The 14,059-nt window shown below is 46.6% G+C and overlaps 2 protein-coding genes across 2 annotated transcripts in view; one reads left to right on the top strand and one right to left on the bottom strand.

Annotated features, from left to right (window-relative positions):
* The window catches only part of LOC133515281 (E3 ubiquitin-protein ligase UHRF2-like), a 41,201-nt gene extending 30,285 nt beyond the window's left edge, over window positions 1-10,916 (top strand). The window contains exons 10-16 of the mRNA XM_061847681.1: window positions 310-416; window positions 1,583-1,745; window positions 2,446-2,583; window positions 3,249-3,501; window positions 4,677-4,825; window positions 5,394-5,492; window positions 6,588-10,916. Of these exons, the coding sequence (XP_061703665.1) occupies window positions 310-416; window positions 1,583-1,745; window positions 2,446-2,583; window positions 3,249-3,501; window positions 4,677-4,825; window positions 5,394-5,492; window positions 6,588-6,734 (1,056 nt within the window). The 3' untranslated portion in view covers window positions 6,735-10,916. The remainder of the gene's footprint in view (window positions 1-309; window positions 417-1,582; window positions 1,746-2,445; window positions 2,584-3,248; window positions 3,502-4,676; window positions 4,826-5,393; window positions 5,493-6,587) is intronic.
* oaz1b (ornithine decarboxylase antizyme 1b) lies at window positions 10,538-13,958 on the bottom strand. The gene is given in 6 exon segments (XM_061847683.1): window positions 10,538-11,289; window positions 11,522-11,607; window positions 12,418-12,590; window positions 12,660-12,746; window positions 12,748-12,802; window positions 13,737-13,958. Coding segments are annotated over 6 exon segments (657 nt in total). The 5' UTR covers window positions 13,862-13,958; the 3' UTR covers window positions 10,538-11,158.
* Window positions 13,959-14,059: the final 101 nt, after the last annotated feature.

Here is a 14,059-nt window from a genome sequence, read left to right as displayed (position 1 = left end):
TGTGAAACCCTAAAAATATTTAATAACTTCATTGTATTTACGTCAATTTATGAAATATTTTTGGAATCAGAAATCAAGGGTATTGACTTTTCCAACTATTTTTCATGTTTGATCATTCCAAAATGCTTATAATATCACGTTATCATTTATGGAATATGACAATTAGAAATTTGTGTCCAGATTTTCACAAACTAGATCTGCCTTCGCGGGCCACATAAAATCACGTGGTGGCCCGGATATGGCCCCCCGGGCCTTGAGTTTGACACCTGCGCTCTAGTTGATTTTCTCATGTGATCGTACACACTTTAGGACCGGGGGGACGAGTTCACGTACACGGGCAGCGGCGGCCGGGACCTCTCGGGAAATAAACGCATCGGCGAGCACTCGTTCGACCAGACGTTAACCCACATGAACAGGTAAAGTTTGTTTTTATTACTTATTTTCCACGATGGAATAGTCTGGCATTTTCAAGTTGACGCATTAGCAGTTTTCCACAATTTGCTTTGGTCAAAATAACACAAAGATCAAAAGGTATACTATTATCAACACACATTATATGTCACGAGCCATCGGTGCGGGGGAGGACCCAAATGCAGGACTCCGAGACAAAGGCATAATGTCCAGTGGGATTTATTGCAGAAGTGGTGTCCGCACACGGTAACACAGTGCAAACTCAATGAACTGGCAAATGCCCGTGCCGTAAACGCCAACATAATTACATGGTCAATTAACATGCCGAATGCGCAACAGCTGTGACGAGTGCCAGAGATGGTACCGCCCAGAGCGGTGACCAGGCCACGCCCCTCCTGGGAGTGTTCCAGCCCCGCTCATGACAGAACCCCTTCCCTAAGGCACGGATCCCAGATGTGTCAAAACAAAAAAAAAAAACATGACCAGGGGAGGGTGGAAGGGGAGCTGGTAGAAGGCACGAACCCCCCCCCCCCACCCCTCCGCAGCTGGGGATCGGTCGCCACCGAACCCGTTGCTGTAGCCGCGGAAATCGGAACGTGAAGCGGCCAGGGAGTGTTCGCCATAGTTGCCAGAACAGGAATGTGAGGCGGCCGTGAAGGGGTTGTTGCCGCCGAGATGTGGTCGTCAGGTGGCCGTGAAAGGATCGCCACCAGGACAGGAACGTGATTCACCTTTGAGTCCGCTGAGTTTGTGTCTGGCCAGTTCATTCTGTCTCGAGCCATCGGTGCGGGGGAGGACCCAAATGCAGGACTCCGAGACAAAGGCATAATGTCCAGTGGGATTTATTGCAGAAGTAGTAACACAGTGCAAATTCGATGAACTGGCAAATGCCCGTGACGTAAACACCAACATAAATATGGTCAAATTAACATGCCGAATGCGGAACAGCCGTGACGCGCGCCAGAGATGGTACCGCCCGGAGCGGCGACCAGGCCACGCCCCTCCTGGCGGTGCTAAAGTCCGCTCATGACACTATATCTGCATTTTTCAATTTTCGATGGTGTTTGTTCACTTTAGGGTCTCACGGGTGAGCTGGAGCCTACGCCAACTGGCTTCGGGCGAAAGGCGACGACAGTATGCCGCCCCCTTTAAAGATTTGGTGTACTTGCAGAGCTTTGGCGCTGAACTGCGACGCCCCCCTGAACGACAAAGACGGAGCAGAGTCTCGGAACTGGCGGGCCGGGAAGCCGGTGAGAGTGGTGCGCAGCTCCAAAGGCCGGCGCATCAGCAAATACGCCCCCGAGGAGGGAAACCGCTACGACGGCATCTACAAGGTAAAGGAAGTGAAGGGTTTTGTTGTTTCCAGTGTAAGTTTCCAAAGCAGTTTTTAAATTTACTTCTACTCGTTGTTCTTTTGGGTTTAAAGTGAAACCTCGTCTCAGACCGATCAGCAATAAGTAAAAATCCACAAAATACTCAGACCGTAAAAGAATTTTAACATAGGCGACCAGTTCAGGGTGTAGTCCGCCTATTCCCCCGAAGTCAGCCGGGATAGGCTGCGGCACTCCCGCGACCCTTGTGAGGATAAGCGACTCAATGGATGGATGATTTGATTTTGGAAAAAAAATAATTCTCATGTGGTGAAGGCTCTCCTTAACTTCCACTAACAACCCAGGCTAAAAAAAAATGTATTTCTCGACCTAAAATGATGTTGGTCTTTCAATACTTTGTTGACACCGATTGCTACTTTCCGTTGGCTGTGGCTTTGGCGCCATCTTGTGGCATCTTCAGTATTTCAGAAAGAGCACAAAAAAACTCAAAAATGAAGTACAGCTGAGGATGGGTCCACTGGGGGAAGTAAAAAAACAAATAGATAACATAGATAATAAATTTGTGAAAAATGAACCACTAAAATTCGACAGGCTGAATGAACTTTTTTTTTTTTTTTTTTAAATCAGAACTCGTACATTTGTTCACAAGGACAAAAATGTTTTTCTTTGATTGCAAGTGATATACCGTCGGTTGACGTTTTAGGTGGTGAAATACTGGCCAGAGATTGGCAAGTGTGGCTACTTGGTGTGGAGGTACTTGCTGAGACGGGACGATCAGGAGCCAGCACCTTGGACCCCTGAAGGACTGGACCGGATCAAGAAGTTGGGTCTCTTGATCCAGGTTAGACTGCGTGAAATGTTCCCACTTTTTTCCCGCATTTCCTTCCCGTTTCTTTCCCACTCAAAAGTACAAATACAAATACTTTTTTTCAAGAAAAAAAACTGTACTCCTGGTTGGGCGGCACGGTGGATCAGCTGGTAAAGGCCTCACAGTTCTGAGGACCCGGGTTCGATCCCGGCCCCGCCTGTGTGGAGTTTGCATGTTCTCCCCGTCTCCTGCGTGGGTTCTCTCCAGGCACTGCGGTTTCCTCCCACATCCCAAAAACATGCGACATTGATCGGACACTCTAAATTGCCCCAAGGTGTGACTGTGAGTGCGGCTGTTTGTCTTCAGGTGCCCTGCGATTGGCTGGCGACCAGTTCAGGGTGTGCCCCACCGCCTGCTTGTTGACATCTGGGATAGGCTCAGCACTCTCTGTGACCCTTGTGAGGATAAGTGGCAAAGAAAATGGATGGATGAAGGATGTTGCGGAGTGTGCTCCCCCCTCTAGTGGAGGAGATTTTTTTTCTCCTCTCTGAAGAAAAGAAAAATCATAATTCGAGGTGCTCGTACGTAAAGGCACCAATGTACTGAAAAATAGTACAGATGTTTAAAAATGGTTTCACTGTATGGATTTGTCGCGTCTTACTTTCGGCCCCTCACGCGATATCCGCGTGTACGTGCAGTACCCGCCCGGCTACCAGGCCGTCATGGCGAACAAGACAAAGAAGGAGGCCATCGCGAGGCCCGGCCGCGGCGGCCGGAGCAAGCACCACTCCGGGAGGGGGCGGGGACGGGGCAGGCCGCGGAAGCACCCCAAAATGGAGAAGGAGGAGGACGAGGAGGACGAAGAGTTCGAGCACCTGATGGCCGCCGTGGAGGAGGACGAGGAGGAGGCGCCGCAGAGTAACGGCGATCAGAAGACGAGCAAGGACACTGGTGGGTGGTGGTCTCCATTCTTTCCTCTTTCATCAAATGTGATTCTTGAAAGGTTAGCTTGTAATTCTCTCTCTTTTTTTTTTTTTTTTAAATCTACTCAAATGCATTTTATTTATCTGAAGAAATCTCACAACGACCGTTATTTGAGGAAATATAATAGTTGGATGTCAATTCGATGAAGAACAGACGGGAACAGAGTTTTCCAAAGGGTTAAAAATGGATGAATCCATTTGATGTTGTTTGCAACTGCAGCAACTGGCCATAATTTGAAGAAATATGGTCGTTAGGAATGTGATGAACACCTGGCGTTAGAAAAAAAAAATACTTTGGGGGAGGCGTTTATTTTAGGAAGCTGTTTGTAAATTTCCTCAGTGCGAATTTATGCAATTTCTTTGTCTTTGCGACCCGGCAGGGTCTGCTTGAGGAAACGCAAGAGTTAGTCACGGCTTGCTTGCGCCCTCTGCTGGACAAAAAGGGACGCATCGATTTATGGGAGGTGTTTATTTTTCATAAATAGTTGTTGCGCCTCTGCAGTCTCTCCTTGAAGGAAATATTTGAAGGAATGCGATAGATGGGCATGAATGAAGAGGAATTTAATTCCCTGGGGGGGGGCATCGAGGTGTTTTTCTTTGGCGCTTATCCTCACGAGGGTCGCAAGGAGTTCTGGAGCCTATCCCAGGTGTCAACGGGCAGGAGGCGGGGTACACCCTGAACCGGTTGCCAGCCAATCGCAGGGCACATCGAGACAAATAGTTGCACTCACAATCACACCTATGGGCAATTTAGGGTGTCCAATTAATTTTTTATGTTTTTGGGATGCGGGAGGAAACCGGAATGCCCGGAGAAAACCCGCGCAGGCACGGGGAGGACATGCAAACGCCACACAGGCGGGGCCGGGATCGAACCCGGGACCTCAGAACTGTGAGGCCAACGCTTTACGAGCCGCCGGGAAGTGTAATAGAATACTTTTATACTTTAATACTCTGCGGTAGTTAGGTATTAAGTTACTTGGGAGGAAATGAATTTTGCTGAGGTAAAGAGGGAAGCACCTACAGTATTTAAGGGTGTTTATTTTTTAACAATTCCTTCTGAGACCAAACCATGAAAAGCGAGTTCTGCTTGTGTGCGCGCATTTTTATTTTTATTTTTAATTATTCTTTGAAAATGTTTCCCAGATTGGTCGCCGGCGCCCGAGCCTCCCACTAAGCGCGTGAAGGTGGAGGAGGCCTTCGTGCTGTCCGAGCAGCAGCAGCAGCTGATCGGGGAGGACGCGGCCAATAAAAAGCTGTGGGACGAAGCCCTGGGACATCTGGCGGAGGGACCAGTATGTGCCACAACGCTCACAAATGTAGAAATACCGTCATTTCCGGCCCACAAGCCGCGACATTTTTCCACACGCTTTCAAACCTGCGGTTTACGTGGTGATGCGGCTAATTTGTGCATTATTTCTAATGGCAAGGGGGCACTCGAGCAGTAAAGGTAAGAATGAGAACGGTGGAATATATGTGACGAGGAAGTGACTTTTACCGGTTTGCGCTGCGCTAGCATTACCGCTGTGGTAGCGTGTTGCTGCTGTGTTACTGGCGTGTCTCAGTGAAATTTGCCGTGAAGTTTTATTTTAGCCCTGTTAGCGCTAGCGTTAGCACTAGCTTTAGCACGGCGCTAGCATTAGTGCTAGCTTTGGCGCGGCGCTAGCCTTAGCCGTTAAACTCCTTCTTGTGGTACCGTCTTTCTTTGTAAATATCTCATGCTGTTTCGTATGTACCAAACGGTATTTCCTTAACAAATGTACTCGGTGAGGTTTGTAACCGGGTGCGGGCTGTTGGCCGGGAATTACGGTACGTACGCACAACTACCGACTGACACGCGCCACTTTCTCATGTGCTTTGGAGAACTTCCTGCGTAAGATGGAGCAGATCTTCATGTGCGTCTGCTGCCAGGAGCTGGCCTTCCAGCCCATCACCACCGTCTGCTCGCACAACGTTTGCAAGGTACAAACGGCCGCCACGACACCTCGAAGTGATCACCCTCAAACGCGTTGGAAACGGGAGTCGGCACACGCCCGACACCGTCCAAAGTGAACCCCAAATTAAGTTTACCTGTTCTATTTTTTTTCCTCACTTGAGTTGTATAGGTTATAAGTTATTAATGGTGGAAAACCTTTTTACCACAAAAACTTGGGATTCGAACTGGGATCTTCACTCATGCTTACATATTTTTGTGTGTGTGATTGTGAATGCGGCTGTTTGTCTCGATGTGGCCTGCGATTGGCCGGCAACCAGTTCAGGGTCTCCCCCGCCTCCTGCCCTTTGACAGCTGCGATAGGCTCCGGCGCTCCCCGCGACCCTCATGAGGATAAGCGGGAAAGAAAATGGATGGATGGAAGAATGGATGGATTGCCCCCCCCCCCCCCCAATTATTGCTTGTTTAAAGTTATTGTACACGTTTGTTAATTAAAAAAAGTTTCCAAGGCTGGGGGCCAAGTAGATACGGCAATGCACTTCCAGCCTAGCCTACTTGACTACTAAAGCATACATTTTAAGCAAAAAATTAATATATTTCTAGTATATAAGTATTTAAACTATACGTGTATTTCTACTATGCAGTTTATTATCAGCGAAAGCTTAAAAAATGCTTTAAAAAGCCGAATTGTTTTGAGCTTGGATCGCATTATTTCTTTTTCCATTCATTGTAATGGAAAAAATAAATTCGGTTTATGAACAAATCACTTTTTGAACCGTTTTCTGGAATGGATTGTGGTCGAGAACCGAGGCATCAGTGTACATGTTTTATACATTTTTGTGAGTTCGGCTTCAAACAATCATGGCAACAATGGCATAATTTTGCTCGTTAGCGTCGCACAGGAAGTCAGCTAACCAGTTATGCAAATTTGGTAACGTGAGGTCATACTTCTGCTTTTACACCTTTCATGTAGTTGCAATTTTTCATCACAAAAGGCCATTCTCAAAATGTATTTGCTCGCTCTAAAATCATTCATGAGAAAAATATTTGACGCGCCAAAAACCTGTAATAAATTAGTCATAAACGTACGCATAAAGCGATTATTCCTTTGTTTTTTTTTCCAGACATGCCTCCAGCGCTCCTTCCGGGCGGAGGTGTACACCTGCCCGGCCTGCCGCCACGACCTGGGCAAGGACTACGTCATGACGCAAAACAAGACTCTGCAGGTTCTGCTGGACCAGTTCTTTCCCGGCTACACAAAAGGCCGATGAGATCCAACGCCGCTCTGGACCAGAAGCCGCGCTCGCGCACACAAGTACACACACACAAACATCCAAGTTACACGAGTACACACAGGTATACTGTCGAGAGCTCCACTTTAAAGACGCGTCGCAGTTCCCGCGTCGGGCTCTACGCGTAGTGCGTCACACAGCCATTTCATGTATACAATCATCGAGCACACAAAGCACCTCAGTAGGTTCCGACCTCATCCGTTTCCTCCATAAACCTCACCAGCCTGAGATTTTACACCAAGGACTTGAACGCACGCACTACTAGCCCGCCACACACACACACACACACACACACACGTTTAGATACTTAACTACTACACGAGTACTCGACTGCGGATTTCGTTCGAGACGCACAGTCGAGCGGAGGCCACTCTTGAGAGGAAATTGGTGTCGTACGCCTGCTAACCCGCATTTCGGTGTACCATCCGCGAACCGGCCGCTTCCGCTGCAACGTCCTTGACGATGCACTTAGTTGACGTCCGACGGGACGCGCCGTGCTGGATTTTTGATGACGCGCCCCCATTTTTTTTTTTTTTTTTTTTCTTCATTTTACGCCCCTTTTGACGTCACATTCAATTTTTTGTCACCCCCATTATGTAGCACTCAGGTCCCCACCCCACCCCCTCCACACACACACACACAAACTATAATATACGTAGTATATATGTAGTCTATAATATTATTGACCCCCAAAGAGTTAATACAGGAAAAATGTTGGAAAAAAAGCACTTGTTCGTCGCGCAAAGCTAGCATGCTAGCACGCTAACCTTTTGCTAAACGCATCCACCCGTGTGGCGTTTCCCCCAAAATTTTATAAACATTCCAAAGGTGCGAGCAGCAGTCACACAAAAATAAAAAAATGCCCCCCCCCCCCTTAGAAATGATGAATAGCTCCAAAGGAACCTCGTTGTTTGCGTTCCTGAATGCAGCACTGACCTCCCGAAAGGACCAAACCGGCAACGCCCCAAAGGTGGCGAGTGCAGTGCTGTTGCTCGGTGCAAAACGGTGTAAATCGCGACAATGAGTTACCGTTTTTGGTTCCATAGCCACACGGGACGACGTCCATGTCGAGAAATGATAGCGTGACTCGATTTCCTGAACCCAACGCGCAAAAGTTTCATAATATTTGCATTTGACTTGTCTTTGGCATTATCCCCCAGTTCACGTGTCCCCGTTGATACGCCCGTTTGATATCTATTGATGATACTCGCGACGCGAGTAGTATCGCTTGGATGACGCACCATCTTTGCTTATGCCCCCATTTGTGTCTTTAACAGTGACGTGTCTTCGATCACGGAGCCGTTTGACGTCCCGTAATTCCCGGCCGACAGAGCGCACCTGGTTAGAAGCCTCGGTACGCAGAAAGAGTTTAACGCTAGCGCGACGCTAGTGTTAGCCCGGTACTAGCATGAGCGTGGGGGTAGTGTTAGCGCAGCGCTAGCGTTAGCACTAGCGCTAACGTGGCGCTAGCTTTAGCGTGGCACTAGTGTTAGCGCAGTGCTAGCATTAGCACTAGTTGTAGCGTTAGCAGTAGCGTTAATGCGGCGCTGACGTTAGCGTGGGGCTAGCGTTAGTGCAGCGCTAGCGTTAAACTCTTTCTGTGTACCGAGGCTTAAAACCAGGTGCGCTAACTCTAGCACTGCGTTAATGGTAGCGTCGCTAACGCTAGCCCCGCATAAAAGTCGCGGCTTGTAGCCCGGAAATTACGTTGGACCTGTTTTTGAAGTAGCGCCCGATCCGCTGCGTCTTTGCGACTATCCGCCCGATACGTTGTCCGACCCCGTGGCCCTTTCGACGTCTGTGTTGCTCCACCCCTTTTCGTGTCTTTCAACGACACGGCCCATTAAACGTAGCCCCTTTTGGAGCTGTCTTTTGTCGACGCGCACCATTTTGATGATCTTCCCCGTCTCACGTCTTAATAACGTGACGTCGTGCACATCTTTGACGATATTACCGACGCGCGCCATTTTCTGTAGCCGTGTCTTTGATGATGTGCCCCTTTGACCCGTCTGGTGTAGCCTGAATTCACCATCTTAATGATACGTCGCATTTATGATACGTCACATTTGCTCAGTCCTGTTCAGTGCGTCTTTGAATCGCGCCCGTTTTGACGTGTCTCTGTTCATCTTCCAAATATTGACGATATTTCACATTTCACGTCTTAAATATGGCCCGTTCTGACATATGTCCAACTTTGATGGTGTGGTAATATGACCGTTTTCCTTAAAAAAAAAAAGAAATAGTCATTTACTTTTCTCCCATGCAATCTTTTTTCTTGTAATCTTAAAAAAAGAAACGCATGGAAAAAATTATCGCATTTTTTAATAATAGTAATTTTTTCAGGAATTTTTTAAAAAATGTTATTTTGAGTAGTTTTAATCAAATTGAAAGGATGAGCGGTTCAGAACAAGAGTGGTGACTTTAGTATTGCCATATTTGGACATGTTAAAAAAAAATTCCATTTTCACAATTTGTTTTTCTTTTCCATTTATGTTTTTATGTTTTGACTCTGGTATGGTGCATTCAAATGTTGACGGTTGGCAAGGCTCCAAGTTTCAGCTGCTTTTCTGGTCACGTGACACATTTTCCAGTCATGCCATTTTTCTTTCTTTTTTTTTTGGTTTTTATTTTGTTTTTTTCCGGCGGGCTTGTCGCACTTGCGCTGACGTTGTCCTCGTTTCCGTTTTAATCATTCAGGTTTTTTTGTTGTCATTTTTATTTTTCAAAACATGCAATTCTAAATGGTCTTTTTAAGGCGAACTGTGATGTGCATTAATAATTTGTTTTGTTCGTGGCTAACTAAATAGCGCTCCTCCCTGCAGTGACTTCCTTCTGTACGTGAACCTACAATGCTAAAAATCCTTTTTAGACGTCTCGTGGACGCTTGGCTTCAGTGCTGTCGTTATTTTTTTTTTTAGGTTTTTTTTTTAATACCTATTGCACTCTACTGAAGAATAAAAAAAAATTAATTTCTCTGAGAGACTTCAAATACCAATGTCTGTTTTTTCCCTGTCTGTAGGTTTCTAGTTGCTTCAGTTCCATTTTAATCATGATGCTCTGAGCGCATTTGCCGGTCTGACGGGGAGTTCAATTGCTTCATGTTTTATACATGTCATAATACTTAATATGTACCTATTAAATATTTCGATTCAAGACAAGCTTCGTTTCTTTCTAGATTATTGATATCATTAGCACAGAGTGAACAGGCTGCACATTGTCACATTTGATAAGGTTTGGATTTATATGCCAAATCAAAAATATGCAGCAGTGCACTTTTTATAAAAATAAATTCATTTAATTATGGTAGCTAATTTTAGGGGGGGAAATAATAGCTAAATAAATGCAACAATTATTACAGTACTATTGATGAAAATAATGTACACACCCATTTTACCAGATTGTTTTAGCCATATTTGATGTTAACTGTAAATATGTTACAAGGAGGCGTCACAGTTCTGAGGTCCCGGGTTCGATCCCAGACCCGCCTGTGTGGAGTTTGCATGTTCTCCCTGTGTTCTCTCCAGGCACTCCGCTTTCCACCCACATCCCCAAAAACACGCAACATTAATTGGACACTCTAAATTGCCCCTAGGTGTGATTGTGAGTGCGGCTGTGTGTCTCAATGTGCCCTGCGATTGGCCGGCGACCAGTGCAGGGTGTCCCCCGCCTCCTGCCCGTTGCCAGCTGGGATAAACTCCAGCACTCCTCGCGACCCTTGTGAGGATAAGCGACTAAGAAGATCTTACAAGGAAGCCTTCATTAAAAAAAAATATATATATATATAAACATTTGGGGATTTGTTTTATTATAAGAGAAACAATAGGTACAATAGCACAAAGGTGTCAAGTGAACTTGAAATAAAAAGGAATGCAGATACAAAGTCAGTCCTATCCGAACATCAGTTTTTCCCCTCCCTCCTGATAACACCCCACCAAAAAAACCCAAAAAACATGAAATTAATAAATGAGATTTACATCAAGACGAAGCCCCAAAAACCAAAAAAAAAAAAAAAATACTGTGCTGTTTATAAGTACCAGTCGACAGGGTAGTTATCCAAAAAGTGGATGTGAGTGCTACGCCAGTGGTCCCCCTCAAAAAGATTTCAACATGACAGGCATTTTGTCACCGCCGTACCAGTGTAAAAAAAAAAAAATTATAAAATAAAATACAACCCAAAAAACCTGATGACCTTTTTTCGTGTGCACGAGTGTTGTACGTTGAAACAGAACAACTCCATGGATAAACAAAAGCGCTGCCACAGCTAACACTAAGCGAGCCAAAACCTCCTTCCCTCTTTTATCCAAAAGTGACTCGCAAACGAAACACGGGGAGAACGACGAGTACACGAGAGTGGAAGGAGGAGGGCGGAACGTAAGGGGGGGGGGGGTGGGCCGGGGGTGGGGCTACTCCTCGTCGGAGGAGTCCCTGTCTAAATTGTAGGCCATGAAGAGGATGTCGGGTCGAGGCGGGACGAGGGCGTGGCCCGGTTTCACGATCCCGAAGCCCAGGAAACTGAACGTGCGCACCAGCTTCGCTGCAAAAACAAACAAAAAAAAAAGTCAGTTTGTTGTCGTTTTGCTATTTTTTTTCTATTAATCAGAAATACATATTTGCTGTTCATTGCCACTTGTTTATAGTAACAAGCTGAAAAAAAAATCCTCATCTCCTGGATAGCTAAAATTTCAAACCTGTATCAACCCATGGCCCCAATTGCAAAATCATATTTATATGGAAAATAAAAAAAAGTGAGATTTGCAGATACATACCGCGGTCATCCCTGTTCTTGTAGAAGCAGACGAAGACGTTGACCACTTTCAGACGTTGTTCGGCGTATTCCAACAGCGACACTAAGCTGCACACAAAAATGGACCGTCACGTTTATCCAGCCCATCCATTTTTATTTCGCCGCTTATCCTCACGAGGGTCACAGGGAGTGCTGGAGCCTATCCCAGCTGTCAACGTGCAGGAGGCGGGGTACGCCCTGAACTGGTCGCCAGCCAATCGCAGGGCGCATAGAAACAAACAGCCGCACTCACAATCACACCAAGGGGATTTTCTCAGCCGCTTATCCACACTAGTGTCACGGGGAGTGCTAGAGCCTATCCCAAATGTCAACTGGCAGGAGGCAATTGAGAGTGTCCAATTAATGTTGCATGTTTTCGGGATGTGGGAGGAAACCCACGCAGGACACGGGGAGAACGTGCAAACTCCACACAGGCAGGTCTGGGGATCAAACCCGGGTCCGCAGAACTACGAGGCCGACACCTTTTCAGCTGATCCACCGTTCCACCCATTCACATTTATTTGATACTAACTTCATCCATTTTGAAACTTCACCTTTTTTTTTTTTAAAAAGAATCACATTTTCTTTCGAAAAAAATCAAAATATTTAAATATAAAAATGAAAATAAAAATATGAGGCGGCATTTTATGTTAAGCTACCTAGCTAGGAGCGTGAGTTGGTTAATTAAAACTATCTTGGTTGCCACCCACATAAGGTGGGCGGTAACATTTTCTTGCTCCAATAAACTGTCCAAAGGGTAAATTTTGAGCGTATAATGTATAATTTCTATGGACCCGTGTGATTGGCTGGCTCGCGGTCCAGGATCTACTTTAGTTCTCTAGCCCAAAATTGACCTGAAAAAGCGCCGGACGGCTTCACCTCTCCTTGCTGCCTTCGGGCAGCGGTCCGAGCGGGATCTCCACGAAGAGCGCGCCGCCGCTCACGACGGCGTCCCACTGGACCGTCTTGCTGACGGTGGGACGACTTTGGAAGTGGAGTATCCCGGGGCGACCGCCGCCTGCCGGCTCCTCGCTAACGGTCAACTTCAGGTCCTGGTGCGGCAGAAGAGGAAATGCGTCGGCAACCTTTCGGGCGGGGGACGAGAGCGGCCGGCGACTCACGGAGTAGAGCAACCGAGCTGCAGGAGCGTGATCCCGTGTGCCATTCCCTCGCCCACCTGGGATCTTCAGGGGTGGGAGAGGGGCATCAGGAGCACCACAGAGGCCCCGGGCCGCGGGTACTACTACTACAGTGCGTGGACAGACTGGACAGGCGCCGCACAAAAAAGGTGGGGGCGGGGTTAGATTCGCAAGCAAAACAGAAAATGCACACTTTGCAATCAAAACAAATTGCATTCGATGGTGGGGGCCAAATTAGCGTCACCACATAGGGAGGCTACCTCGTTAGCACTCATTTGAGCAAATTCTCACAGTAAAAGTCAATGAAAATTGACCTTTATGGAATTCAAAACAAAACAAAACAAATCATCTGCTTCAAACCAAAATAAAAACGATAACTTGTTATTTCTTCTGCTCCGTACAGCAGCTGAACTGTGGCCCGCTGGCTTTCCGCTCATGCTACATGCTAAGCTAACTCTCCCGTCAAACGTACGGCGTGACGTCACGACGCACTGTGACGTCGCCTCCGAGCGGTGTCGTTACATAACGGCCTCATTCTGACACATCCCACGTGACCAACAGCAAATGAACATTTTACTCCAATTTTGAATTCGCGACGTTTAGAATTATTTAAATATTACTTAAAATAAAGATAAACGATATTGACACAGGTAGCCAGTTGTCAAACAGTGTTAAATGCGTAGTGACGCACTTCGGCTAACCGAGGAAGGGTTTTTTGCAATTTATTACTCGCAGGATGAAGATCAAATGCTTCACTTATTAAAAGTCGCCTCTTATCACTATTGGGTTATCAATATGAGTTTAGTCAACAAATTGGCCTTTACCTGCTCGACGACGATGCTAACTCGTAAACTGGCATGAGCTGTTAACGCTTAAAAGTCGTGGCTAACTCAGACAAACGGCCAATTTAATTACATTTACGTCCTATACATATTAAATGTCCCAACATTCTGTACTGTAAAATAAAGATTTACGTGGCTTTGAGGGTATTCTCGCCACCCCTCCCCCACACAAAGCGATTAGCATCGTTAGCTCACCCAAGCTAGCTCGCTGACTTACTTTGCAATCATGTCACAAATACCGCTACTCAAATCCGCCATTGTGGTGAGGGGCTGCTGTTTTCCTTCCTTTTCGCGAGCAAAGCAATGACTGTTTAGGATCCGCTGGAGGTTGGATTTTACCATCCGGCCTCGGGTAGAGACACGACCGGCCGACTGCTTTGCTCTCCTCCCGCTATGCTCTGTCGAGAAGTGACGGAGCGCAGTTAGAAGCGAGTTTTTTTTTTTTTTTTTTTTTTTTTAGCGACGACAAATCAAGGTGCCGGCTGAGCGTTGACACACTTCCGTTTGAGGCGCTGCGACGTCAAAATAAAGCGATGTCAA

Source organism: Syngnathoides biaculeatus, chromosome 17 (genome assembly GCF_019802595.1).
Source record: "Syngnathoides biaculeatus isolate LvHL_M chromosome 17, ASM1980259v1, whole genome shotgun sequence".
Lineage (NCBI taxonomy): Eukaryota > Metazoa > Chordata > Actinopteri > Syngnathiformes > Syngnathidae > Syngnathoides > Syngnathoides biaculeatus.
The sequence above is the reverse complement of the archived record's forward strand: the minus strand, read 5'-3'. Positions and strand labels throughout refer to the sequence as shown.